The 23,354-nt window shown below is 47.1% G+C and overlaps 2 protein-coding genes across 8 annotated transcripts; one reads left to right on the top strand and one right to left on the bottom strand.

The window, feature by feature from the left end:
• Positions 1-464: 464 nt before the first annotated feature.
• On the bottom strand, positions 465-12,839 carry sgms1a (sphingomyelin synthase 1a). Of its 4 annotated transcripts, XM_011603260.2 has the most exons (8): positions 12,489-12,839; positions 9,839-9,958; positions 9,621-9,726; positions 3,412-4,217; positions 3,219-3,336; positions 2,543-2,696; positions 1,900-2,066; positions 465-1,829 (listed from the first exon to the last, which is right to left on the bottom strand). In XM_011603260.2, exons 4-8 carry the CDS (start codon positions 4,023-4,025, stop codon positions 1,653-1,655), a joined length of 1,230 nt encoding a protein of 409 aa, XP_011601562.2. In that variant the 5' UTR covers positions 4,026-4,217; positions 9,621-9,726; positions 9,839-9,958; positions 12,489-12,839; the 3' UTR covers positions 465-1,652. The 4 variants fall into 4 exon arrangements, with proteins under 4 accessions (XP_011601562.2, XP_011601561.2, XP_029691266.1 ...); XM_011603259.2 differs by lacking the exon at positions 9,839-9,958; XM_029835406.1 differs by lacking the exons at positions 9,839-9,958; positions 12,489-12,839 and adding an exon at positions 10,213-11,703.
• Positions 12,840-13,234: 395 nt separating this feature from the next.
• Positions 13,235-22,285, top strand: minpp1a (multiple inositol-polyphosphate phosphatase 1a). Of its 4 annotated transcripts, XM_003963990.3 has the most exons (6): positions 13,241-14,055; positions 14,134-14,328; positions 14,643-14,740; positions 15,828-15,958; positions 16,034-16,413; positions 21,577-22,285. In XM_003963990.3, the coding sequence occupies exons 1-6, from the start codon at positions 13,473-13,475 to the stop codon at positions 21,579-21,581; spliced, it is 1,392 nt and encodes a 463-aa protein (XP_003964039.3). In that variant the 5' UTR covers positions 13,241-13,472; the 3' UTR covers positions 21,582-22,285. The 4 variants fall into 4 exon arrangements, with proteins under 4 accessions (XP_029691264.1, XP_003964039.3, XP_029691265.1 ...); XM_029835404.1 differs by lacking the exons at positions 14,134-14,328; positions 14,643-14,740; positions 15,828-15,958; positions 16,034-16,413 and adding exons at positions 18,885-19,079; positions 19,339-19,436; positions 20,147-20,277 and having other exon boundaries at positions 13,235-14,055; positions 21,197-22,285; XM_029835405.1 differs by lacking the exon at positions 21,577-22,285 and having other exon boundaries at positions 13,246-14,055; positions 16,034-16,526.
• The last annotated feature ends 1,069 nt before the right edge of the window (positions 22,286-23,354 follow it).

Here is a 23,354-nt window from a genome sequence, read left to right as displayed (position 1 = left end):
ACATCACCGCTTTCTTTCAACATCATCTGCAGCTTTGAAGACGGTTTGTTGTGGTTTGGGGGGGGGCTCACATTGGTGGTGAGTAATGGGGTTTTGCCGAGATCCCTTCCGGTAAATTAACAGCATAATAGGGTCCCCCCCCCCCCCCCCCCTCTCTACTAGTGTTTATCCCGGAAACTTGTGTTTGGCTGACTGTAAACATACATGGGGGAGATTTGTGGGGGTTTATAGAACACGTCAGGCGCGCCTGCAGGAGGCGGGAGAACATGAATGCAGTGGAAACACCCAACTGCAGCTCCGATTCCTGCAGCTCTGAGTCCATCTGCTGGTCGTCTGGCGACACAGAGCAGCCAGAACGACCCCAAACCATTAATTAATGGTCATTAAAGAGCTTTCCGGTCTCTAATCTGAGGAACCTGCTGCGCTCATGTGTGAAGTTCACCCGACCAATCAAAACACATCAGTTTATAATGAAATTAACATTTAATGTAATGAGTTAAATCTCTTCTAAAAATGAACATATGCAATAATATTCGTACACACACCAAAAAAAAGCAAAAGAGACATGTACATGATTAAGATACACACTAATGATGCTTTTCTTCACATTCATGATTATCAAAGTTATCTTCTTTCCTCAGTAATCCAAACACAATGCATCTCTCTCTCTCTCTCTTTCTCTCTCTCACACACACACACACACACACACACACACACACGCGCACACACACGAGAAGGATGCCAAATGATGGGAAGGATCACCTCGACGAGCCGTCACCCTCCGAGCAGCTAAAACGAGACAGGCCGGTAAACGTACAATGAAAAGTCCTGGACATCAACTTAAATAACAGTCATCTTCTGTTAGGACACCGTGATCCAACCAGACACCGACCGACGCCGTCGCCGCTCGGAAAACTCCCGTTTGTATTTCGGGAAAAGCAAAGATTCAGGTAAGGCTGGCTTAGAATTTACATTCACGGGAACAAGACTGTTAACTAGGCGCCTCGGCGGAGACACAAGACACACAGTTCTTGAAGTGTTTTACAATCAGGCTAAAAAGGCACTGGAAAAAAGTGACACCACATTAGATTCATACGGAAGGTTCGTCTTTGAAAAGGTAAAAATCTAAAAACACTTTCCTGGACATCATTGTTCATATTAAAAAATAAAGTTTGATGTACATAGTTACTTTTTTTTGCTCTTTGTCATAGCAAGGACAGGTAGAAAATGCAATTTTATTTTTTTTTAAAAATGGGAAATGCTTATGGCATTTTGGTCATCAAATATGCATCTGAATCACACGATTTAGACAATGTATAAATTGTGGTTTTGCGACGTGATGAAAAACATGATTAGCTGGATCCTCATGGCCAAAACCAGAGAGAATATTTGAAATTAGCTTCAAAAATCTGCTACAAAAGCAGAAAGTTTATGTGGCTAAAAATGAAGGGACACAAAACAAAATTAAAGTAGTGCTCCGTGTTGACACAAACGACGGTAATGGGGAAAAAAAAGGAAAACAATATGGACCAGAGGTGGAAAGAAAACATGGTGCTACATCTAATAGTGCCATCTCCCCTGGGCCTTGGGTCAGAACAGCACTCAGGAAAGTCATAATCACTGTCCACTTCAACATGAGATGGGGGGTGGGGTCACTGTGTGTCCAGTTTGCTGTACTTCACACCGCGGATCCACTGCAGCGACAGCAGTGACACCGGCAGCTGATAGTTCCTGGGGACCGTGCCGCTGACGTGTTCTTCAAAGTACTGGAAGAGTCTGTACCACCACACCTGGGAGAACGGGTTACTCTGCGCCGACCACCTCAGCGACTGAAACACAAGCAGCACTTCTTAACTTCTGTACCGTAACACAACATGTCGCGTTATCTGCTTCAGTCACCTGCTGGTTGGCCATGGTGTGGTACCACCAAAAGAGGCGTGTAGTGATGTAATATGCAACCACCACATCCACAGTATAGTGGTCGTGTGCCAGAAGGATGCAGAAAATTCCCACAGCGCTTAAAGTCCAGCAGAACCAGTGGTACCACCACAATCGCCTGGGCGAGTCTGTCAAACAAGGGAGGTTGCGAGAGTGAGCAAACAAAGAGCAGTAAAGATAATTCAAGTCAACGGGTCAAGAAAGGAAGTGGCGCTCTTGCAGTTCTTTCTGCAGCCACAAGGCGTCACTGCTGCCCAAATCACACAGGCCTCGTTCAGAACCTCAGCAAAGTATTTTATTATAACTGGAAATAACATTGGCCCCATGACAAGTAAAATAGCCCCAATTGTCCCTAATGCTAAACCAAATCAAAATGAATGGGATAATAACTGAAGAGCAATTGAGATTACGCAACAGAGCAATATGGTGAAATCTAGAAGTTAACAAGTAGATAGCGCCCTAACACTTCCTGATAATTTACAAAAGTGCTGGCGAAAGGTGATTCAAACAGTTATCGGAAAGGTGTAAATGGAAGTAAAACCACTGTGTACACCTAAAACTGAAGTATATTGACCCTTAACATGAACTGAAAAATGGAACTTACACTCTTTGATGAAGAGGTACGTGAGGGTTAACATGACGGTGTGGCCACTGTACAGATAATCCCCACACATGGTGTGGGAACCTGTGATTGATAAGCCCCCTCCGGCAATCATCTTCATGATTCTCCTCATCTGTGCCTCCCAGTGCCCAAGAAGCTGCAAAACAACACATTAAATCATCCCGGGTGGTTGGCGCAGGAGTACTTAAACCTCTCTGATCTGGAAATGGGCTCAGTGAGCAGAAAATTACATTATATATGTATAGAAATGTGTGAAATCACACAGGCGGGACAGCAGAAAGAGGAGTAACTGTGACAGAGGTGCTTTTCTTTATGACGTAGAGAGACGAGGCCACGTTGTCCAACGCTGAGCAGTGGTGCCCGTTTAATGAGTTAAATCTATTTGCATTGGGCAACAAGCTATAAAACAAGGGTTGGGTAGAACAGGGCAATAAAAACATCGTTACCCCCTTTCATGAGGCAGATGATCTCATCTATTCAACCCAGTGCTGCATCTAAAAATCACCACCCCTCTGGCTCCAACAAGCAGCTAAATTCAGTCAGTAGCTCCTAACAATAAGCAGCCAGTAACTGGAATTAGCATCGTTTAATATATCTGATTTTGTCTAAATTGGAATAAAACTAGTGTGCGCTGAATAAGAGTGTGCAGGTGCAATACCTTTGGAGAACATTTGAAGTGCATCCCGGGAACAGGCAGAGTGGTGATGTACATTGTGATACACCGGTATAGATAGAGTGTACCCACAATAAAAAAGAAGCGCCTCCCTATAATCGACCTAAAAAAGAGAAAATGATTGGCTGAGAGTCTGAACCCCCCCCCCCTCGTGTACGCAGACAGGACGTAAAGGTACCTGTGTTTGAGTAGAATCCACTGTATCAGCCAGAGTGCCACCAACAGCAGGCCGTTAATCTCACAGATGGAGAAGGCCCACTCCACCCTGTCAAACAGGTCAAAGAACTTGTCCGGCAGTGGTGGCGTGTGCTCCTTTGAGGGAACCCGTTCGTGGACCACTGAAATTGTAATCGTGGTGGTAACGAAACACACCACGGCGTAAATAAAAGCCCAGCCCGTCTTGCCCCACTCGGTTGGGAAGGAGGTGCGCGGCGTTTCGGCTGTCGGGATCTGGATTTGGACCATTTCCCTCCTGAAGTCCTTCATGCCCAACATCCCGTTTTGCAGAAGTTTGCTGGTTCCATTAGGCAGCCCGCCGACGTGCCCGTTGGCGTTCCCGTTTTTGTGGGCCTCCATGTTCATCTCTATCCTCAGCGTCTCTATCCGCTCCAGGAGCTGCTGTCCGCCGTCGGACGACACCAGGGAGAGCGGCGCCGTCTGAAAATCGGGTCTGTTGAGCCCGAGCAGAGCCGGGCCGTCCACCAGAGAGAGGGTATCGACGTACTCCGACATCCCCTCTCTGTTCAGCCAGTCGGAGACGTCCCGTGTCGACCATTGTGCCACCTTCTTCATCTTTGCCAGTGGGAAACGGAGAAGAACTGGAAGGTCCTCAAACTCAAGGGAACGTTCACGGAGGCTTCTCTGGTTATGAAGCAGTCGTAGAACCTCTCCGGTGTTGGCACATGATGGTCTCCTGCACCCAAAGGGAAGTCGGTCCGAGGGTGGTCGTTAGCTAGTGCCGCTCGACACGTCTGAGCTGCTCACCTGCGAAAATAAAAGGTGGAAAGACAGGTATAAAGTCTGCAACAGCGTTATTCTTATTTTCTCTGAACACGAGCTGACTAACAAAACAAACATCAAGGGACCATGTGACGAACAACAAGTCATGGGGGTGTGGACGTCTGAAAATGGTCAATCCGTCTAAAGATATTGTGTTTGTGACCATATCCAACCCCCCTCTGGTTCTGACGCTGTGGTCGACGCTTAGAAAAAGCCGCACAATTAAAGCTGTGAACAAACTACAAGCCACAAGAGAAATGAAAGCTGTGGAACGAAAGAGAAAAAAAAAAAACCCGAGCAAAGTCAATAGAGGACAATTACTCATTTTATTTACTCGGCCTGATCAGCGTTGTATCTGCATTCCAACCGTCTCGTGTCAACATGAGGCAGCGGCAATATCAACTGGGGCGAGAGCCGACATCTGCTGCAGCTCACGCCCGTGTTCGGGGCGGTTGTGGTGGTCACGGGGCGGCTCTGCGTGAGTCAGGGGGCGTGGCGGGTACAGCTGCAGGCATGATATGATCTATTACATGTATGTAAGCGGAGGAGGAGGGGGAGAGGGAAACGGACTGCAAGGAGGAACCCATAACTCATGCTGAAGGTCAGCGTGAGCAGACACTCCCACATCTGGAAGGAGAGCAAAATGTGAGAGCAGGATGTGGCAGCAGTCATAGACACACGTGCGCTCGCGCTCGCACGTCTAGCTCTGCATTAGACAAGGCCGAGTTTCTCTGTAGGTGTGAAGCCACAGTGCGAACGGGTAACTGAGCGCAAATGTGTTTGAAACGTGCAGCAACAGATGCTGTCACCGTTGCCTCGGTGACCTGCAGATAACAGGGAACGCGTGAGGGGCTCCGGCCAGCTCAGCAGACCTTTGCTCTACAAATCAGCTTATATTGCTCAGCAAAGGAATCCATCCATCCATCCATCCATCCATTCTCTGCCGCTTATCCGGGGTCGGGTCGCGGGGGCAGCAGCCTAAGGAGAGAATCCCAGACTTCCCTCTCCCCAGCTACTTCCTCTAGCTCATCCGGAGGGATCCCCAGGCGTTCCCAGGCCAGTCGAGAGACATAGTCTCTCCAACGTGTCCTGGGTCTCCCCGGGGGTCTCTTACCGGAGGGACATGCCCTGAACACCTCACCAGGGAGGCGTCCAGGGGGCATCCTGACTAGATGCCCAAGCCACCCCATCTGGCTCCTCTCAACGCGGAGGAGCAGCGACTCTACTCCGAGCTCCTCCCGGATGGCAGAGCTTCTCACCCTATCTCTAAGGGAGAGCCCAGCCACCCTACGGAGGAAGCTCATTTCAGCCGCTTGTACCCGGGATCTTGTTCTTTCGGTCACGACCCAAAGCTCATGACCATAGGTGAGGGTAGGAACGAAGATCGACCGGTAAATCGAGAGCTTCGCCTTTCGGCTCAGCTCTCTCTTCACCACAACGGACCGGTGCAGAGCCCGCATTACTGTGGACGCCGCACCGATCCGCCTGTCGATCTCCCGCTCCATTCTTCCCTCACTCGTGAACAAGACCCCGAGGTACTTAAACTCCTCCACTTGGGGCAGGATCTCCTCCTTTACCCGGAGAAGGCACTCCACCTTTTTCCGGTTGAGAACCATGGCCTCGGATTTGGAGGTGCTGATTCTCATCCCAGCCGCTTCACAGGCGGCGGCGAACCGATCCAGTGATAGTTGGAGGTCACGGGCCGATGAAGCCAACAGGACCACATCATCCGCAAAAAGCAGAGACGCGATCCTGAGGTCACCAAACCGGATCCCCTCAACACCATGACTGCACCTAGAAATTCTGTCCATAAAAATTATGAACAGAATCGGTGACAAAGGGCAGCCCTGGCGGAGGCCAACCCTCACCGGAAACGAGTTCGACTTACTGCCAGCAATTCGGACCAAACTCTGGCACCGATCGTACAGGGAGCGGACAGCCCGTATCAACGGGCCCGACACCCCATACTCTCGGAGGACCCCCCACAGGACCCCCCGGGGGACACGGTCGAATGCTTTCTCCAAGTCCACAAAACACATGTGGACTGGTTGGGCAAACTCCCATGTACCCTCGAAGACCCTGCTGAGGGTGTAGAGCTGGTCCACTGTTCCACGCCCAGGACGAAAACCACATTGCTCCTCCTGAATCCGAGGTTCGACTATCCGGCGGACCCTCCTCTCCAGTACCCCTGAATAGACCTTGCCAGGGAGGCTGAGGAGTGTGATCCCCCTATAGTTGGAACACACCCTCCGGTCCCCCTTCTTAAAAAGAGGGACTACCACCCCGGTCTGCCAATCCAGCGGCACTGCCCCCGATGTCCACGCGATGTTGCAGAGTCGAGTCAACCACGACAGCCCTACAACATCCAGAGCCTTAAGGGACTCTGGGCGGATCTCATCCACCCCCGGGGCCTTGCCACCGAGGAGTTTTTTAACTACCTCGGCAACTTCAGCCCCGGAGATACGAGAGCCCATCTCCAGGTCCCCGGGCCCTACTTCCTCACTGGAAGGCGTGTTGGTGGGATTGAGGAGGTCCTCGAAGTATTCCTTCCACCGATCCACAACATCCCGAGTTGAGGTCAGCAGCACACCATCACCACTATACACAGTGTTGACAGTGCACTGCTTCCCCCTCCTCAGACGCCGGATGGTGGTCCAGAACCTTTTCGAGGCCGTCCGAAAGTCGTTCTCCATGGCCTCACCGAACTCTTCCCATGCCCGAGTCTTTGCCTCGGCAACCGCCGTAGCTGCACTCCGCTTGGCACGCCGGTACCCATCTGCTGCCTCAGGAGTCCCACAGGCCAGTAAGGCCCGATACGACTCCTTCTTCAGCTTGACGGCATCCCTCACCGCTGGTGTCCACCAGCGGGTTCGGGCATTGCCGCCACGACAGGCACCAACCACCTTGCGGCCACAGCACCGGTCAGCTGCCTCGACAATGGAGGCACGGAACATGGTCCACTCGGACTCAATGTCCCCCGCCTCCCCCGGGACATGGTCAAAGCTCTCCCGGAGGCGTGAGTTGAAGCTCCTTCTGACAGGGGACTCTGCCAGGCGTTCCCAGCAGACCCTCACAACACGTTTGGGCCTGCCAGGTCTGTCCGGCATCCTTCCCCACCATCGGAGCCAACTCACCACCAGGTGGTGATCAGTTGACAGCTCCGCCCCTCTCTTCACCCGAGTGTCCAGAACATGCGGCCGCAAATCCGATGACACAACCACAAAGTCGATCATCGATCTGCGGCCTAAGGCGTCCTGGTGCCAAGTGCACATGTGGACGCCTTTATGTCTGAACAAGGTGTTCGTTATGGACAATCTGAGACGAGCACAGAAGTCCAATAACAAAACACCACTCGGGTTCAGATCAGGGGGGCCGTTCTTCCCAATCACACCTCTCCAGGTCACACTGTCATTGCCAACGTGAGCATTGAAGTCACCCAGGAGGACGAGGGAGCCCCCAGAAGGGGCACTCTCCAGCACTCCCTCTAAGGACTCCAAAAAGGGTGGATACGCTGAACTGCTGTTTGGACCATAGGCACAAACAACAGTCAGGATCCGTCCCCCCACCCGAAGGCGAAGGGAGGCTACCCTCTCATCCACCGGGGTAAACTCCAATACACAGGCACTGAGCCGGGGAGCAACCAGAATTGCCACCCCTGCTCGTCGCCTCTCACCATCGGCAACTCCAGAGTGGTAGAGAGTCCAACCCCTCTCAAGAAGACTGGTTCCAGAGCCCTTGCCGTGCGTCGAGGTGAGGCCAACTATATCTAGTCGGAACTTCTCAACCTCGCGCACCAACTCAGGCTCCTTTCCCACCAGAGAGGTGACATTCCATGTCCCTAGAGCCAGTTTGTGCAGCCGGGAATCAGACCGCCAAGGTCCCTGCCTCCGGCTGCTACCCAAAACACAATGCACCCGACCCCCTTGGCCCCTCCTGCAGGTGGTGAGCCCACGGGAAGGGGGTCCCATGTTGCCTCTTCGGGCTGCGCCCGGCCGGACTCCATAGGCAGAGGTCCGGCCACCAGGCGCTCGCCAATGTGCCCCACCCCCAGGCCTGGCTCCAGGAGGGGGCCCCGGTGACCCGCATCCGGGCAAGGGAAACTTGAGACCAATGTTATTTATCTTCATTAGGGGGTCCTGGGCTACGCTTTGTCTGGTCCCTCACCTAGGACCTGTTTGCCATGGGTGGCCCTACCAGGGGCATATAGCCCCAGACAACGGAGCTCCTGGGATCATTGGGACACGCAAACCCCTCCACCACGATAAGGTGGCAGCCCAGGGAAGGAATAATGCTAATGAAATGAGGAGAGGGAGAGTACGGAAATGACTGAACACAGCTCCCCAAATGTTAAAAGGCAGCTCTAACCATGCATGACAAAAAGTAACCACTTAAGTTACGCCCTACACAAAAGATTTGGTGTTGAAAGCATCAAAAACTAGAGCCGAATCTGAAAATGGCCTTCTATTGTCAGGAGGTTGTTCCTGAAGAACAGTTCCTATTTACACTACTAACGTCGGTGTCAACGATGATTTAGTTGTTAAAGGAAGTGGCTGAGGGAGGCGACGTTCTAGAAGACAGAAGCTGGTTTTGGTGGGTCTTGGGTGTGTATTAGAGAGTGAAAGTTAAGCTTAATAAACTGAACTTTGAGTCTTAATGCTGCTCAGCACAGAGTTCAGTCACTCGGGCGATAAAACAGACACGCTGCTGCCCTCTTCTATCAGCGAAGGAGCGAATTAATGCGATTCAACCAGACGTGCACAAAAAAGGTGTGTAGCAGTGATAACACATCCCCATTCAAAAGTATTAGAGTAGTTTGGATGTGACAAAACAACTCCTGCCAGGTTGATTTAAATGCCTCCGGGATTCATCGGTCAACTGCTGGCTAACAGAAGAGGGGAGCGCTCCCATTGGCTGATGCTGAGAGGTTGGAATACGTCCTGGAGATGTCACAGAACACCCATGAGTCCAGCTTTTACCCCATAAAAGAAAGGCTGATAAAGGTTGCTTCCTAAAGAGAGTTGAGGAGCATTTTCCTTCAGCTCCATGAACGCTAGCACTACAGACAGTATAGTTAGCATCTCGCCTACGGGGAGGAGGTGGACCACAACAATCTCCTTTAACGCCTTGAGCACCCTGTGGGCGTAGAAGGAAGGCTGTTGTCCCCCCACATCAACGGTCCCGAGGAGCCACATCTCACAGGATGGGTTGACTGAAGGAGCATGCAGGACGGGTCCAGAGCTTCCATATCAGCTGTGGTACAGCCTGGAACAGGGTTGCAGAGGGGCACTTCCTGCTATACACAGAGATATCTACAGGAAGCGCTCACTCCAGACAGCAACGGCCATTACCAATGTTGCCCCCCACCCCGCCCACCGTCCGTTTGTTCACCTGCTGTCTGAAGGCACTACAGGAACCTGAGGATGGGCCAGTATCTCCCCACGTCACCCACACTCCTGCTTGGATGTAAACTGCTTTTCATTGGCTGCACTTGCACCTGTGTAATGACAATAAAAGGTGAATGAATCAATCATCAGAGCCAGAGAGGAAACGGATCCCTGAGAAATGTTAAAGTAGTGTTTAAAGTAGGGTTAAAGTAAAGAGCTAACCAGATTAAAAAGGGCGTTGCAAAGGAAACGCTGCTCAGAGACATTTTCCCTGGTACGTTTCAGACTTAAGAGCTCCTTTCACACCTCGAGCTCCAATTTGCAACACAAAGCACCAAACCACTACAAAAGAAAGAAGACCCAAAACAGCTCTGAATATACACCAGCAGTTGAAAAACGGAAGCATTCTAACACATTCAGAGCAAGAAATCTGACCGTGAGAGGGGAGAATTGAGAGCTGCGTGTCAACAGACCTGCTGAAAACCGACCGCCTGTGTTGGGATCGTGTAAAGAGGTGAAAGCAGAAAGAGACGGATCCCTTTACAGTGCCGTTACCAGCACAGATCACCTAACAAAAGGGCAAGAACCACTCTCACCTGTATTCCTTCACCCAGCTGTAGTAGGCAGCACATCTCTTCCATTTCCTTCTTTTTTTTAAATACAGCTGACTGGTGAATCATAGTGAGTGGCTTGGGTTAAAGTGTAACTGCAGGTTTTCCGCAGCAAAGCAAAGGTGACCCAGCCGCTACCAAGAAAGGGAGTTGATAATTAATAACATCAGAGATGCAGATAAGGTAAACGCAGAGCTGGGACTGTTGTTGACCAAGAAATCCCTTCCAGCTGGGCTGCACCCGGTCCAAACAGACATTAATGTGACCAGCATGACTGGAATGTCCAGCATTAATAAAAAATGCCGGCGGGCAGAAAAGCCTGTTGCCGCTGAGCACATTTTAAAGCTGCGCCATTGACAGTAATGGCAGATCATAGACCATGTCCTGATTTCAATCACGTCTCCTTCAAGGACATTAAAAGGTACACTGACCAGCTCCCATCCAGTATAATGCTGCCTTAAAATAGGCCACAGCATCCAAGAATTAGGGCACACGCGAGTCTAGACTCATTAGATCTCACTGAAATATAGTAACGCCCCAATGCCCCCCCCCTCCTAACAACACAGAAAACCAGGAGGGACAAAAGACAAACTCACAACAAGTCAGGACACGAGACAAAAGGGAACATAATCTGCTTCTGACAGGAGGAACTCGCCATAAGGGAGTAATGCAAAGACTGCCCTCCAGACCAGTCATTTTGAACCACTACAGTAGTTTTGTCCGAGCAAATGGCTCAAAACGGCCTACAGCAAACTGTTTAGAGTCCAATCTTTCCCACCCAGCAGCAGAACCACCGGGACACCATGTGTTGTAGTAAAACTGCACACGTTTCTAATCAGGTTCCCATAATGGAGCTGTAGATTCGTAGATTCGGAAGTGATGAATCACCGTCAGGATTTGTAAGCCATCAATCATCACAACTGAATCATCAGAAACCTTCAACGGTTCTTTTTTCTAACCATCTACACAGGGTCGGGACGTATCCTAGAGACACCCGTGGCGTGGAAGCTCTTCTTGCAACAGCAGAGGAAGTTGCTCATTGGAGAGTGTTGGTCAACGGCCTGGAGTGGTCAGATGAGACCGTTTTCCAGAGCCAAGGCAAATCTGCGCCTTCAGACGAGTCATTGTTTCCACTTCTTGAATGGTTTGGTTTTTCTGTGGACGCAGACCCAACAATCGGCCCCATTGACTTCCTCTGACATTTCGGGCCCCCGGAACAGCCGCTGCAGTCACGCCGCTCATGTCTGCACATTTTGCTTTCTCAGCCGCACTGGTAAACACACGTCTTCCTGTTGGTTCGGAGCCCTGTCTCTGCTGGCTCATCGTCGCAACACACAGCATGCCTTGTGGACATTGGAGCAGACGTGTCTAGTTTTTGGGGTCGCAACGCCACAACTGTGCAAACACGGACCATCGCGTCAGGGACGACGTGTCAATGAGCTCGGGACCCGTCCTGCATACACCTAAAATACGGTCCCAGCTCCGGGACAAACAGAGAAGTGACTAAGTCTGCCTTCAAAACGGGGCAAATATTAAGCTAAAAACAAAGCGACCGATATTGTTCCCGTCGCTGCAGACACACCTCTTACACACATATCAGCTACTGATGACACAGGTGGTTTAACCTGACCAAATTTGTCTTTTATTCACATTGAGGGCATGCCAACCACCGTGTATTGTGGCTTAAAGGCTTACAGGCTGCACACCTATAAATAGATAAGCAGGCGATTCAGTATTTTAGCTAGCTAACGTTAGCTTGCTAGCCGGGCTGGGCTTGTGGTCGATGCGCGATTTGGGGTGACCGTTAGCCTCATGGTCTGTGGTGGACCAATGTTTGGCTACATGTCTCTAAATCCAAAGAAAGAGGGATTTTCATTTAGTTTCACCTGACCGAAACCAAGCAGGCTCTGTCGGCTCGGGATAACGACAACGTTGTAATATTTTGGAGTCAAGAGATTAAATGTTTGAACGCGGGCCAGTGAATAGCATTTGTTTGCTAACGCTGCGTTTCGAGATAACTTTGTGTAGTGGTGAGGGGAAAAAATAGTGTTTCCTGTGGAAGGTTTAACGTAACGTGACAAGGCTGTGAGTTTAGATTACAACATAAAGCATTAACCAAGAGTCAACTTGTCAGGACACTAGTTGTAGCGGGACTGTAAATAACCCAGTCGCAATACAAGACTGAGGGCAGCGTAGTTAGCTAGGTGTGCTCCGGACTAAGAAAATATAAAAATAATACGTGTGTAGTGGTGCTCTCTTACCTCAAAACGTTTCAGGGCTGCTCTTTAATGTACAGCGTCTTCCACTGGAATACGGGTTTATTCCACCGTGTCGCTGTTTTCTCCTGGGCGGCTTGTGACTTGAGACACGGGGAGTTCCTTTTACGCCGTCACCTGCGCTGCCTTTAGGTGTAACCGGACATGTTACAACCTTCGAACGATCAGATCCGCCATAAAGGTTGGTGACATTCTGCTTTCAGTCCCAATAGATGATGAAAATTCGCTGGTCGAGCATATGTTATTTTGCGCTCGAGCTATGTAATAAGGCATAGTTGGAGACCAAAATGTTCTAATAAATCACGGGCTCTAGTCCCGGGCTACAGACACAGACAGCATTTGAATGCAGCAGTACGCGATGACGCAAGAATTCAGCGTGCCGACGTCTATAGCGCCCCCTGCCGGCGAAGGCTGGTACACAAAGACTTAATGGACAACGTAGACCAAACACCGAAAGGAACTTGAAAGAGTCGACGTGTTTGCTTTGTTTGAAGCGATGAGAAAAGTTTAATATTCAGTTTTCTTACTTCTATTTTCTTCTTGAATGGGTGCAACTGTAACTAACAACTTGATAAGCATGAAAGTCTCATGTTTTCCTTATGCATGCTGTGCATCATCTTCTGTTTGGTGGCGTGCCTTTTGGGCTTTAGTACCTCCTGCAGATGTCTCTATTGCGAAACGCTCAACGTAGCTAAAGTGAAACTACTCCAGCAGCGTAGACCAGTGTTACGTGTCAGGGAAGTTGTTGGTGTTTCTCCCCTGACACGTAACAACCAGCAACACCAAGCAGTTAGCGTAAACCTTCCTTTTCTTTTTTTTATTCATATGGTTCTAATCTGATCTTCTTAAACTGGCCTTTTTGGCCCGAAAGGTGGTAAACAAACCAGTCTGGACTCTGCTCACCCCCTGTCAATATCAGCATACTGCAACTGTTGAGGACAGTTGCTTTTCAAACCTTAACTTGGACTAATGATGACCACTTTTCTGTGGATATCTGCTGTCCTTCACGGGCTGACAATCTCCACTATTTTAGGTCATTTCAGGACTGCACAGGAATACGTTAACATCCCAACCATTGCCAAATATTTCAACACCAAAGGGAGGTATGAGGAAGTCAACCCTTATCTTATAGATGACAAGCTCTCTGTTAACAAGTCGGTCTTACCAGTTTTATCTGCAAAATGTCAGCCAATACACCTGACAGCGATCATAAGGCACGGCACAAGGTATCCAAATTCTAACGTCATCAAGAACATGCAGCAGCTCTACAGTATAGTTGTGCACAACGCCTCAGGTGAAGAGAGCTGGCTGAAGGAGCTCCAGAACCAGTGGACGATGTGGTACACCGAGGACATGGACGGTCGGCTGGTCCAGAAAGGTGTGGAGGACCTCAAGAATTTGGCCGTCAGACTGTCGAAGCTGTTCCCCTCGATGATCTCAGAGGAGAAGCTCCGAGCCGGAATGATCAAGTTCATCACCAGCTCGAAGCACAGATGTGTCAACAGCACCCTGTCCTTCAAGGCAGGGCTGACCGAGCTGTGGGCAATCTCAGGTACCAAAACCATCCAAGATTTACCACTTTAGTATGAATGTCCTTTAAACATTTCCAGTCTTTTTTATTTCTTCCCAGATATGGAGGTTGGCTTCACTGTAAACGACACTCTGATGAGATTTTACACCCAGTGTGCCAGGCTTGTGCAGGAAGTTGATAAAAACACATCAGCCCTGGTGGAGATCGACAAATTCCACAATGGGTCAGACATGATGAGGGTCCGGGAGAAGATTGCAAACCTTCTCGGAGTTCCACACAGTCTCATCTCACACGGTTCAAATCTGATAACATGAAAATTGTTGTCCACATTTTTTTTCTCGATGTTTTAAAGATTTCTTTAAATTGGCATTATTGAATATTTGCGTCACAGCACCTAATTTTTTTAAATTAAAGTCATTGTCGGCCAGTAAACGGCCACTAGGCGGCACTGTTCTTTAGGTTTTGACAAAATGATTGAGGCGTTTTAAAATTGTACTTTTTTTTTTAATGAGATAACACAACTGTTGAGAAAACACGAAAGGTTCCAGTTCATCGTGACATATAGTTGCATCCTTCACTCAGTATCACTTTTTATCTTCTATCTGCAGATATGGCCGAGACTGCCTTCTACTTCTGTGCTTATGAATTCACAATCAGGACAGAAAACTCCCCGTGGTGTCAGCTGTTTGATGAGGAGGGTGCAAAGGTGGGAGATATGAGTGGTCTTTAGATTAGGCAGTTCTATTGACTTGCATGTGTCATTTTTAGATTTATAATCAGAAATATCTGCCAGCGGGGCTGATCGAGCAGTAGGCAATCTCAGGTACCAAAATAATCCGATCGACACCCTTAGAAGAACTGTTCTTTAAATCCTCACATTTAACATAACCCTCCATTTACAAGATCAGTTCTTTTCCTCTGATCAATCAGGGCGATAACCCATTTTTATGGAGCACGATCGAGGTAAAGTTTCACTTAAGCAACTCCAAATCTATATTTTCTAGCATTGATGCTTGAGAAATTTGTTTAAAGATTTAATCCTGTGAAAAGAAGCGGTCATGGATATGGAGGGATAAAATCCTCACACAGGTACAACATAAAGTGAAATTTTAGAGCAAAGATATATCAGCATATTTTTAAACCTAACAATATTAACACACACACACACACACATATACACACATATATACACACAACTATTTCAATAAAGAGAGTTTAGATAAGAGTAGGCAGCATTTTGACATTTAAACCAAGAAGTGACACCAACCTACTCAGTTAGTCTAATCTTGTGACCGCAAACCTCGTCCTCTCAGGCTTTTATCTGTCCTTGTGCTTGTCCATATTTAGCATTATGTTACGTGATATTCTGCCTGCAACATCTTTAATCCTCTGCTTCCAGTTTTCTTTTTCAGATTCAGATTCAGATTCGGGTCCTTTATTGTCCCACACGGGGAAATTTACAGCGCAACAACAGCAAGAGCATGCAGAGAAAAATAAGATAAAATCAAATAGAATAGAATTTGGAATATACAAAGAGGATGTATATTTACAATAATCCAGGTGAATGGATACTCGGCCCCTGTATACCTGTACATAGTACAGAGGGTGAATACAATGTACATATCAGAAAATATAATATTCAGATTGTGCTAGCGGGCGTTATTTTATTTATTTTTCTTACCAAAGCATCTGCACACACAGACTCACTAACAGCAGGAAGAATCTGATTTAGTGATGCTCTGCTACCTTTAACGGGTCTTGTGGCAGAAGGTAAACTGTTTCTGTACCAACAGGTTATGGAGTACGCCAGCGACCTGAGAGAGTTCTGGAAGAGAGGTTATGGTTATGACATAGACCGCAAGGCAAGCTGTGTCCTCTTTCATGATTTGTTTGATCGATTGAACAAAGCAGCCACTGAGAACAGGTCTGTCAACACAATGGTTGGCTCCAGCCCCAACCGTATATGTGGATATTGTCCAAAAATATTCCTACATTCCAGGTCAGGCCAGAAGGTGACTGAAGCCGTGACGGTCCAGGTCGGCCATGCTGAAACCCTCCTACCGCTGCTCACACTCCTGGGCTTCTTCAAGGACAACAACAGGCTGACCTCCAATAACTACGCCGCCCAGACACGACGCTCCTTCCGCACCAGCCTCATGATGCCGTACGCCGCCAACTTAGTCCTGGTGCTGTACGACTGCGGCGACGATGACCTGAGGCTGCAACCGCTGCTCAACGAGAAACGGGTGGATTTCCCTGGTCTGACCACCCAGAAGGCCTCCATGCCTCGCTTCCAGGACGTCAAAGAGCTCTACAGGGAACTGCTCCAAGGCTGTGACTTTGAGAGCGAGTGTCGGCTCTTCAGAGCTCCAGCTGAGGGTTAGTGAGAGATATATATAATTATATCTACAGGGTTTCCCTCACTGGTGTGAGTTACGGGTCATGGGACAAATTCTGCGATGAAACATCAATAAAAAAGGTTTTGAAGTCCAGATGATTTATGTGTTTAACCACACTGATCAACATATTCTTTGCTCGTTTGCTTTGCATGTAGAGAAATGCGTTCTAGCTCCGTTAGCAGGAGTTTGGAAGGGGCACATTTATTATTTCTTTCTTTGCTATTGCTCCCACTGGTCTCCCAGTTTGTCCACCAGATATCTGGTAGAAGATATCACAGTAGCTTTTTCTTCCTGGCTGTCTATTATTATTATTAGTAGTAGTAGTAGTAGTAGTAGTAGTAGTAGTAGTAGTAGTAGTAGTAGTATATTGGTGTTATATTCATTCATATGAGAACTTACATTTTAGAATCTATGGTACTAGCCTTCAGTACAGTAATAAACTATAAAGTAGGAAAGAAAAAAAAAAAAAGTAGCCTTTACTGATTGTTACATAATCCCAATAATTACATGCCCAGTGCAAATATAACTGCCCCACCCAGTCTTTCCATGGCCTCCCCAGATATGATTGCACGGCTGATCTGGTTCGGAATCATATAGCTGCACTGTTGATGGTCCGCCCATAAACTCCCTCTTGGGCTTTTCAGGACAAACAAGCACTCTTTTCGCTGCCTCCATGACTACTCTCTTGGTTGTCGTGCACAGGAGTCCTCTGTTGGCCGCCTCAGGGGTGAGTCTGCGGGTGTCCCGTCTGTGTGCGCACACTTGGGTAATGCATGGAAAGCTTACATTGAACAGGAATTTGAACAACTGTTTTGGTTAGCATTAGGGCCACCGTAATGTAGATTAAAATCTACCCCAAAACAGTATAGATGATTTCCAGGAGGTCACAAAAAAGACCCTACAAAGAACTGCAGCCCTTGCTTGCCTCAGTTAAGGTCAGTGCTCATGATTCCACCTTAAGAAAGCGACTGGACAAACCTGGTCTGCATGGTTACAAGATAAAAACTACTGCTGAACATTTCAGTTTCAGAAACTGAAGATCCATAAGACTTTTGGGAAAACACTTTATAGACTGACCGGACAAAAGTCAAACTTATTGGAAGGTGCGTGTTCCATCCCATCTGGCATAAAAGGAATATCATACCAACAGTAATCTATGGTGATTGTACTGTGATGGTCCGGGGTTGTTTACTGCTTCAGCATACGTGAAACATGCCGTTAAAAATGGATGAGATATACCATCTGTTTTTAACCTCAAGCTGAAGCACAACTGGGTTCTGCAGCAGGACAGCGATCAACACAAGTCCACCTCTGAATGGCGTAGGGAGGACAAAATGTGGCCTAGACTTTTAAAAGGCGGTTCTTGCTCCAACAGCTCTGCAAAGGTGAGTGGGTCCAAAATCCCTCCCCCTTAACAATAAATAACTTGATTTGAAACGGATAACGGTTCAAAGTCTGTGGCAGCTGAACAAATTACAGAAAACTTTACAAGAGCTCTGATGTGCTGTAAAAAAATGTTGCCTTTATTCAAGAAGACACGTCATAAATATGCAAAACCACTGACATGACAACTTTATGCTGCTTTTTCTACGAACTTTTCTCCGCAAAAAGGAAAAGGATAACACTGTGGAAATCGTGCTAAGGGCGCTGTGGTCGGACAAAGGTCAAAGTTTTGGGAGTCGATTCTGGGTCGTGATTGGCTGAAAAGTCGCCTGGGTCACCTGACGTCACCCAGCTCGTCACGGATGTGCATTTGGATCGGCCATAGTTTTCTGCTATCGCCGGACATCATGACGGCCCCCGTTTGGAAAGTTATCGTTCGATTCGCCGCCGTATTCGGTTTGTGCGCAGGTTTTCGATGCGACGTGGTCGCGGAGGAAAACCCGAACATTCCGGCGATCGCCAACTACTTCACCACCAAAGGGAGATACGAGGAGGTCAACCCGCACCTCATCGACGACATCCTTGCGGTAAACAGCTCTATTTTGCAGCCTCCGTCCGCTCAATGTCGCATAATCCACTTGACTGCCATCGTTAGACACGGCACCAGGTACCCGACGGGCAAAAACATCAAGAAGATGCACGATTTTTACGAGCTGGTGAAGAGCAGTGCCGTGGGTCGGGAGAGCTGGCTGCAGGAGCTCCAGAACCAGTGGACGATGTGGTACACCGAGGACATGGACGGTCGGCTGGTCCAGAAAGGTGTGGACGACCTCAAGAATTTGGCCGTCAGACTGTCGAAGCTGTTCCCCTCGATGATCTCAGAGGAGAAGCTCCGAGCCGGAATGATCAAGTTCATCACCAGCTCGAAGCACAGATGTGTCAACAGCACCCTGTCGTTCAAGGCAGGGCTGACCGAGCTGTGGGCAATCTCAGGTACGACCCCCCCCACACACACACTGTGATGCTAGTTCACCCAGCGGGTCCTCATCCCCTTCTGTTCCTCCCCAGATCAGGAGATCGAGCACACAGTCAACGACGCCCTGATGAGGTTCTTTGACCAGTGCACCAGGTTTGTGCAGGAGGTGGACGGGAACCCCTCGGCTCTGTCCGAGGTGGAAAGTTTCAGGCTGGGGCCAGAGATGAGGAGGGTCCAGGAGAAGATCGCAGAACGCCTCGGAGTCCCTTACAGCGATATCACGTGCGGTGAGTGACAACCGGAGGTTCAGGTTCTTCCTGAGTCTTCCCCTCCATCTCTGTGTTAAATACGGTTCGGCTTCACATTGTTTCTTTATCACCCTGTCTAAAATATGATTTTGGCCGTTCAAAACTTGCAGGAACTTTACAAATTTCATGACTTGCCATCGCCTGGTTTTAGTTTTTTGTTGTTTTGTTTTTTAAACCACAGCGGTCGAGCTTTTTATGTGTTTCTTTTCAAAACTTGGCACCACCGTTTTGTGTCCAGATTCGGCCGAAGCTGCGTTTTACTTGTGCGCTTATGAATTTGCCATCAAGACGGTGAACTCTCCCTGGTGTCGGCTCTTTGACCAGGTGGACGCGCAGGTCTGTAAACTTCACATTTAACTCTTCTCACCAATAAGCCGATGAACTTCACGTGGTGGATATTTTAATAAACGTGACAACCAAGGAGTTTATGACAATGAATTGAGAACTGCACTTTAAATAAATGTTAATGATTTCACTTCAATAAAGTTTGCTCATTCTTTAAAGCTATGTCACGCTTTCAGGCTTTGAGCTAAATTCTTTAAATTTGCCCAAACGTATAATCGGCTCGGCTGCAATAAAAGGCCTTTGGTGTTAAAAGAATCTCCAACTTTGAAATGTGGAGTCATAAGAGGACCACGGTTACAACATTAAAAGATATATCCTTTTTTATTTGCTAAAGGTGGAGTAAATAATTTTTCCATTCACTCCTCCATGAGCATTTGTGAAAACTGGTTTGACTGATAAAACTAATTTATCTCCCTCTGGGATGTGTTCTCCTCGTTACCATAGTAACTAGCACCCGTGAGATCCAGTAAGAACCTATGAGAAATCATGTGACGTCGCCACGATTGTCCCTTTTTAATTTTTTTTTTTGGTGTTTTAACTTGAATTAATAATCACCTTTTCTAAAACAGGATGTTCTTCTTTGGTCTGGCTCACTGAGCTACAAAACCTTAACAGTAGAAAAGTAAATCACTGGCCCTGAAGGTTGGGAGCCTATTCCCTAAAAATCTTTTTTACAACTCACCCATTTTGCTCTTTGACAGATTATGGAGTACGCAAACGACTTGAAGCAATTCTGGAAAAGGGGCTATGGACACGATATTAACAGCAAGTCCAGCTGCATCCTCTTTCACGACCTGTTTAGTCGGCTGGAAAAAGCAGTTTCAGACCACAAGTATGTTTAATAGAGTTTTTGTCTTTAAATATCCTCCATAAATCTGCAGAGGGGCTGGAACGATGCTCCTGGGCTACTATCCTGCTTCTAAATTAGCATCTGCTAACCAAAAATGTTAGCTCCCCTGTTATATCTCAAAATGAGATGTACATGCAGATACTCTTCCTTCTCTAAGTTACTTTAGGCTATAATATATATTGGGTCTCATTCTTTATCACCGTGTTAAGAAATCTGTGGGTAATTGTCAAATTGTAATCTTCTACTCACCTTCCCAGATTCCACTGGAACTGTGGAGCACCGCTAGGTTGAATTCTGCTCAGTATCACTTTTATTACACTTTTAGAAAAATATTTGATTGTGTTGTTTGTATAGTTGATATACTTTCACAGGTAAGAGGAGTTATTTCATCTTGTCCTGCATGATGGTCACAGCCTCAAACCAACATCACCACCTTTTTGCCTCCCAAAAGGAACCATTAGCCTCCGACCATAGTGGCATAAACCCCAGTGGTTGTGTGTGACATGTCTGTGATTGGGTTTCTCATCTTACCATAATGCCACTTGGGGCTATCTTTGAGCGAGGTGTGAATGGGGTTTGATTTGTCTGGGGCAGCACTGTTGGTGACCAGTAGTTGGTGTTGTGGGCCACCCTCTCTGTTCAGAAGCAGTTGTTCCAATTTCACTTTAACAGCCCTTTACTCCCAATATTTTCCAGAAGTTTAATCTGTGTGGTTGTGGCATTTCCACTGAATGTCAAAGTTCTGGAACTTTTATTTAAATCTGGCTGATGACGTATGGGGGAGTGGTCCTTCAGCCTCCAATCTTTTACCCGTTCAACTTTTCACTGACTGGACTACAGCTCGTATCTACTGTGAGCTAAAGGATTGAGAACCTACACAATTATGTGTCCTACATTCCAGGTCAGGCCAGAAGGTGACTGAAGCCGTGACGGTCCAGGTCGGCCATGCTGAAACCCTCCTACCGCTGCTCACACTCCTGGGCTTCTTCAAGGACAACAACAGAATGACTTCTGTCAATTACGCCGCCCAGACACGACGCTCCTTCCGCACCAGCCTCATCGTGCCGTACGCCGCCAACTTAGTCCTGGTGCTGTACGACTGCGGCAACGATGACCTGAGGCTGCAACCGCTGCTCAACGAGAAACCGGTGGATTTCCCTGGTCTGACCACCCAGAAGGCCTCCATGCCTCGCTTCCAGGACGTCAAAGAGCTCTACAGGGAACTGCTCCAAGGCTGTGACTTTGAGAGCGAGTGTCGGCTCTTCAGAGCTCCAGCTGAGGGTTAGGCAAAGAGAGGAGAACCTCAAACACATTTCAGTTTTACCTTATTATGTGCTTACACCAAAAGAATTCCACAGTCATAGACTAAAAACTGAGAATTGGAAGGAAATATTTAGGAATTTTACTGGAGTCATGACGCTCCACCATCAACAAGCGATAGATGAGTGGAGCTCTGATGTGCTTTTGGAATCCCAGAGATTTAAAGGTTTGATCTACTGGAAACACTATAGAAATGTAAGGCTCACCATTAAAATGTAACAGAGCAGGCAGAGACATGCTGAAAGACGTAAAGTTGTACGTGAAGGATTTTGCACCCCTTTAAAGTAGCAGTACCGTATGCAAGTTCTTGGCCAAAACCAGTATTGTAAATAGTGACTCTGCAAGATCTGTCTCACTTGGACAACTGAGATTATCTGATGTCTTTTTTTTAGATGCAAATGTATGAGATGATATGGGATTTCAAAAGTCTTCTGACGTATGTGTAGCAGAAGGCAAAATAAGTCCTTCTTGCACATTCTGCTTCAGAAAATTGGCTCAATTAATGATTTAATCATTTTTTAAAACAATGTTTCTGTAGATTCTCCGCAGTTATGAAAAGCCAGTCCAAAACTGACTTTTTAAATTTTAATCTCCATAAATGTTGCTGCTACTAATAAAAGCTGCTTTTAAACCAGCCTGTGCAACAAAGCTAATGCATCACTCTGAGTTACCTGTAAAGTTACTTTCAGGTTTTTAACTTTTCTTTTTCTCATTATTTTGAACCTTGTGTCTAGTGTCCTTGTTACTTTGTTGCTTCCGTTTTGAGTCATGACCAGTGCGTAATTGATTAATGAACTATAAATGAACAAAAACCGTTTTTTTATTTTAAAGAAATTAGAGAAACACTGACTTCATTTTCACCCCTTTTATGGATTTCAATTAAATATAACATACAAGGGTGCGTTCCCAAAATGCTTTCACGTGGACTTTACATAATCATCAGTGGTATAACAGTCTAATAATTTGAACTTAACTTTAATTCATTAATAACATGGAGTCCTAAAATGCAGTGGGATAAGTTCTCTTATCTATTTAGATCATTTACAAGTCGATCTAAGGTACATTTTTCAGTCAGGAATGACTGGCCCTGAGGATATTGAGAGGGTGCTCCAATGTGGAACATTTGCATTATATCAGAATAACTGAATGCATTCTGAATTCCACATAATTTAGTGCGGTTCCGCCCTGTCCTGTATGTAAAGGCCCCATGTTTGATCAAGCAGCAAAAAATGAAATGCAGTTCAAAAACACTTTTCCCAGTAAGGATTTGAATTTGTGTACACAGATTAGACAGGTCCCTCTGCATTGTAATAATTTCTTACAGTAAACATGAGGTGGCCCATCGGGATATTTGTCTATGCACATTCTGAAGTTCATAACTCTCTTGGCATCTGCAGCAGGTGAACGTGGCTATTTTAAAATAAATGCATCACTTTCAGTTGTAGCTCTAAATGATTCATTGGAAACAAATTTTAAAATGTTTTATACTAACTACACTGTAGAAATGAGGTATATTATATTTAATTGGGCACAGGACATTAGATACGATGGAAGAAGGCTCTTCAAAAGTAAAATTATTGATATTCTGGAATTTTAAAAAAATATATATGTGCGACTTTCTCGGGCAGAAAAGGGTTTTTATGTAGAAAAGAGGTTTAGACGAGCCCGTACACGTGTTTAAATCACTTTGAATTAAACTTGAATTCCAACTTTTTATGAAATTTGACCCTGGTGGTCCT

Source organism: Takifugu rubripes, chromosome 4 (assembly GCF_901000725.2).
Source record: "Takifugu rubripes chromosome 4, fTakRub1.2, whole genome shotgun sequence".
NCBI classification, from domain to species: domain Eukaryota; kingdom Metazoa; phylum Chordata; class Actinopteri; order Tetraodontiformes; family Tetraodontidae; genus Takifugu; species Takifugu rubripes.
This window is presented reverse-complemented; position numbering and strand designations above follow the sequence as displayed.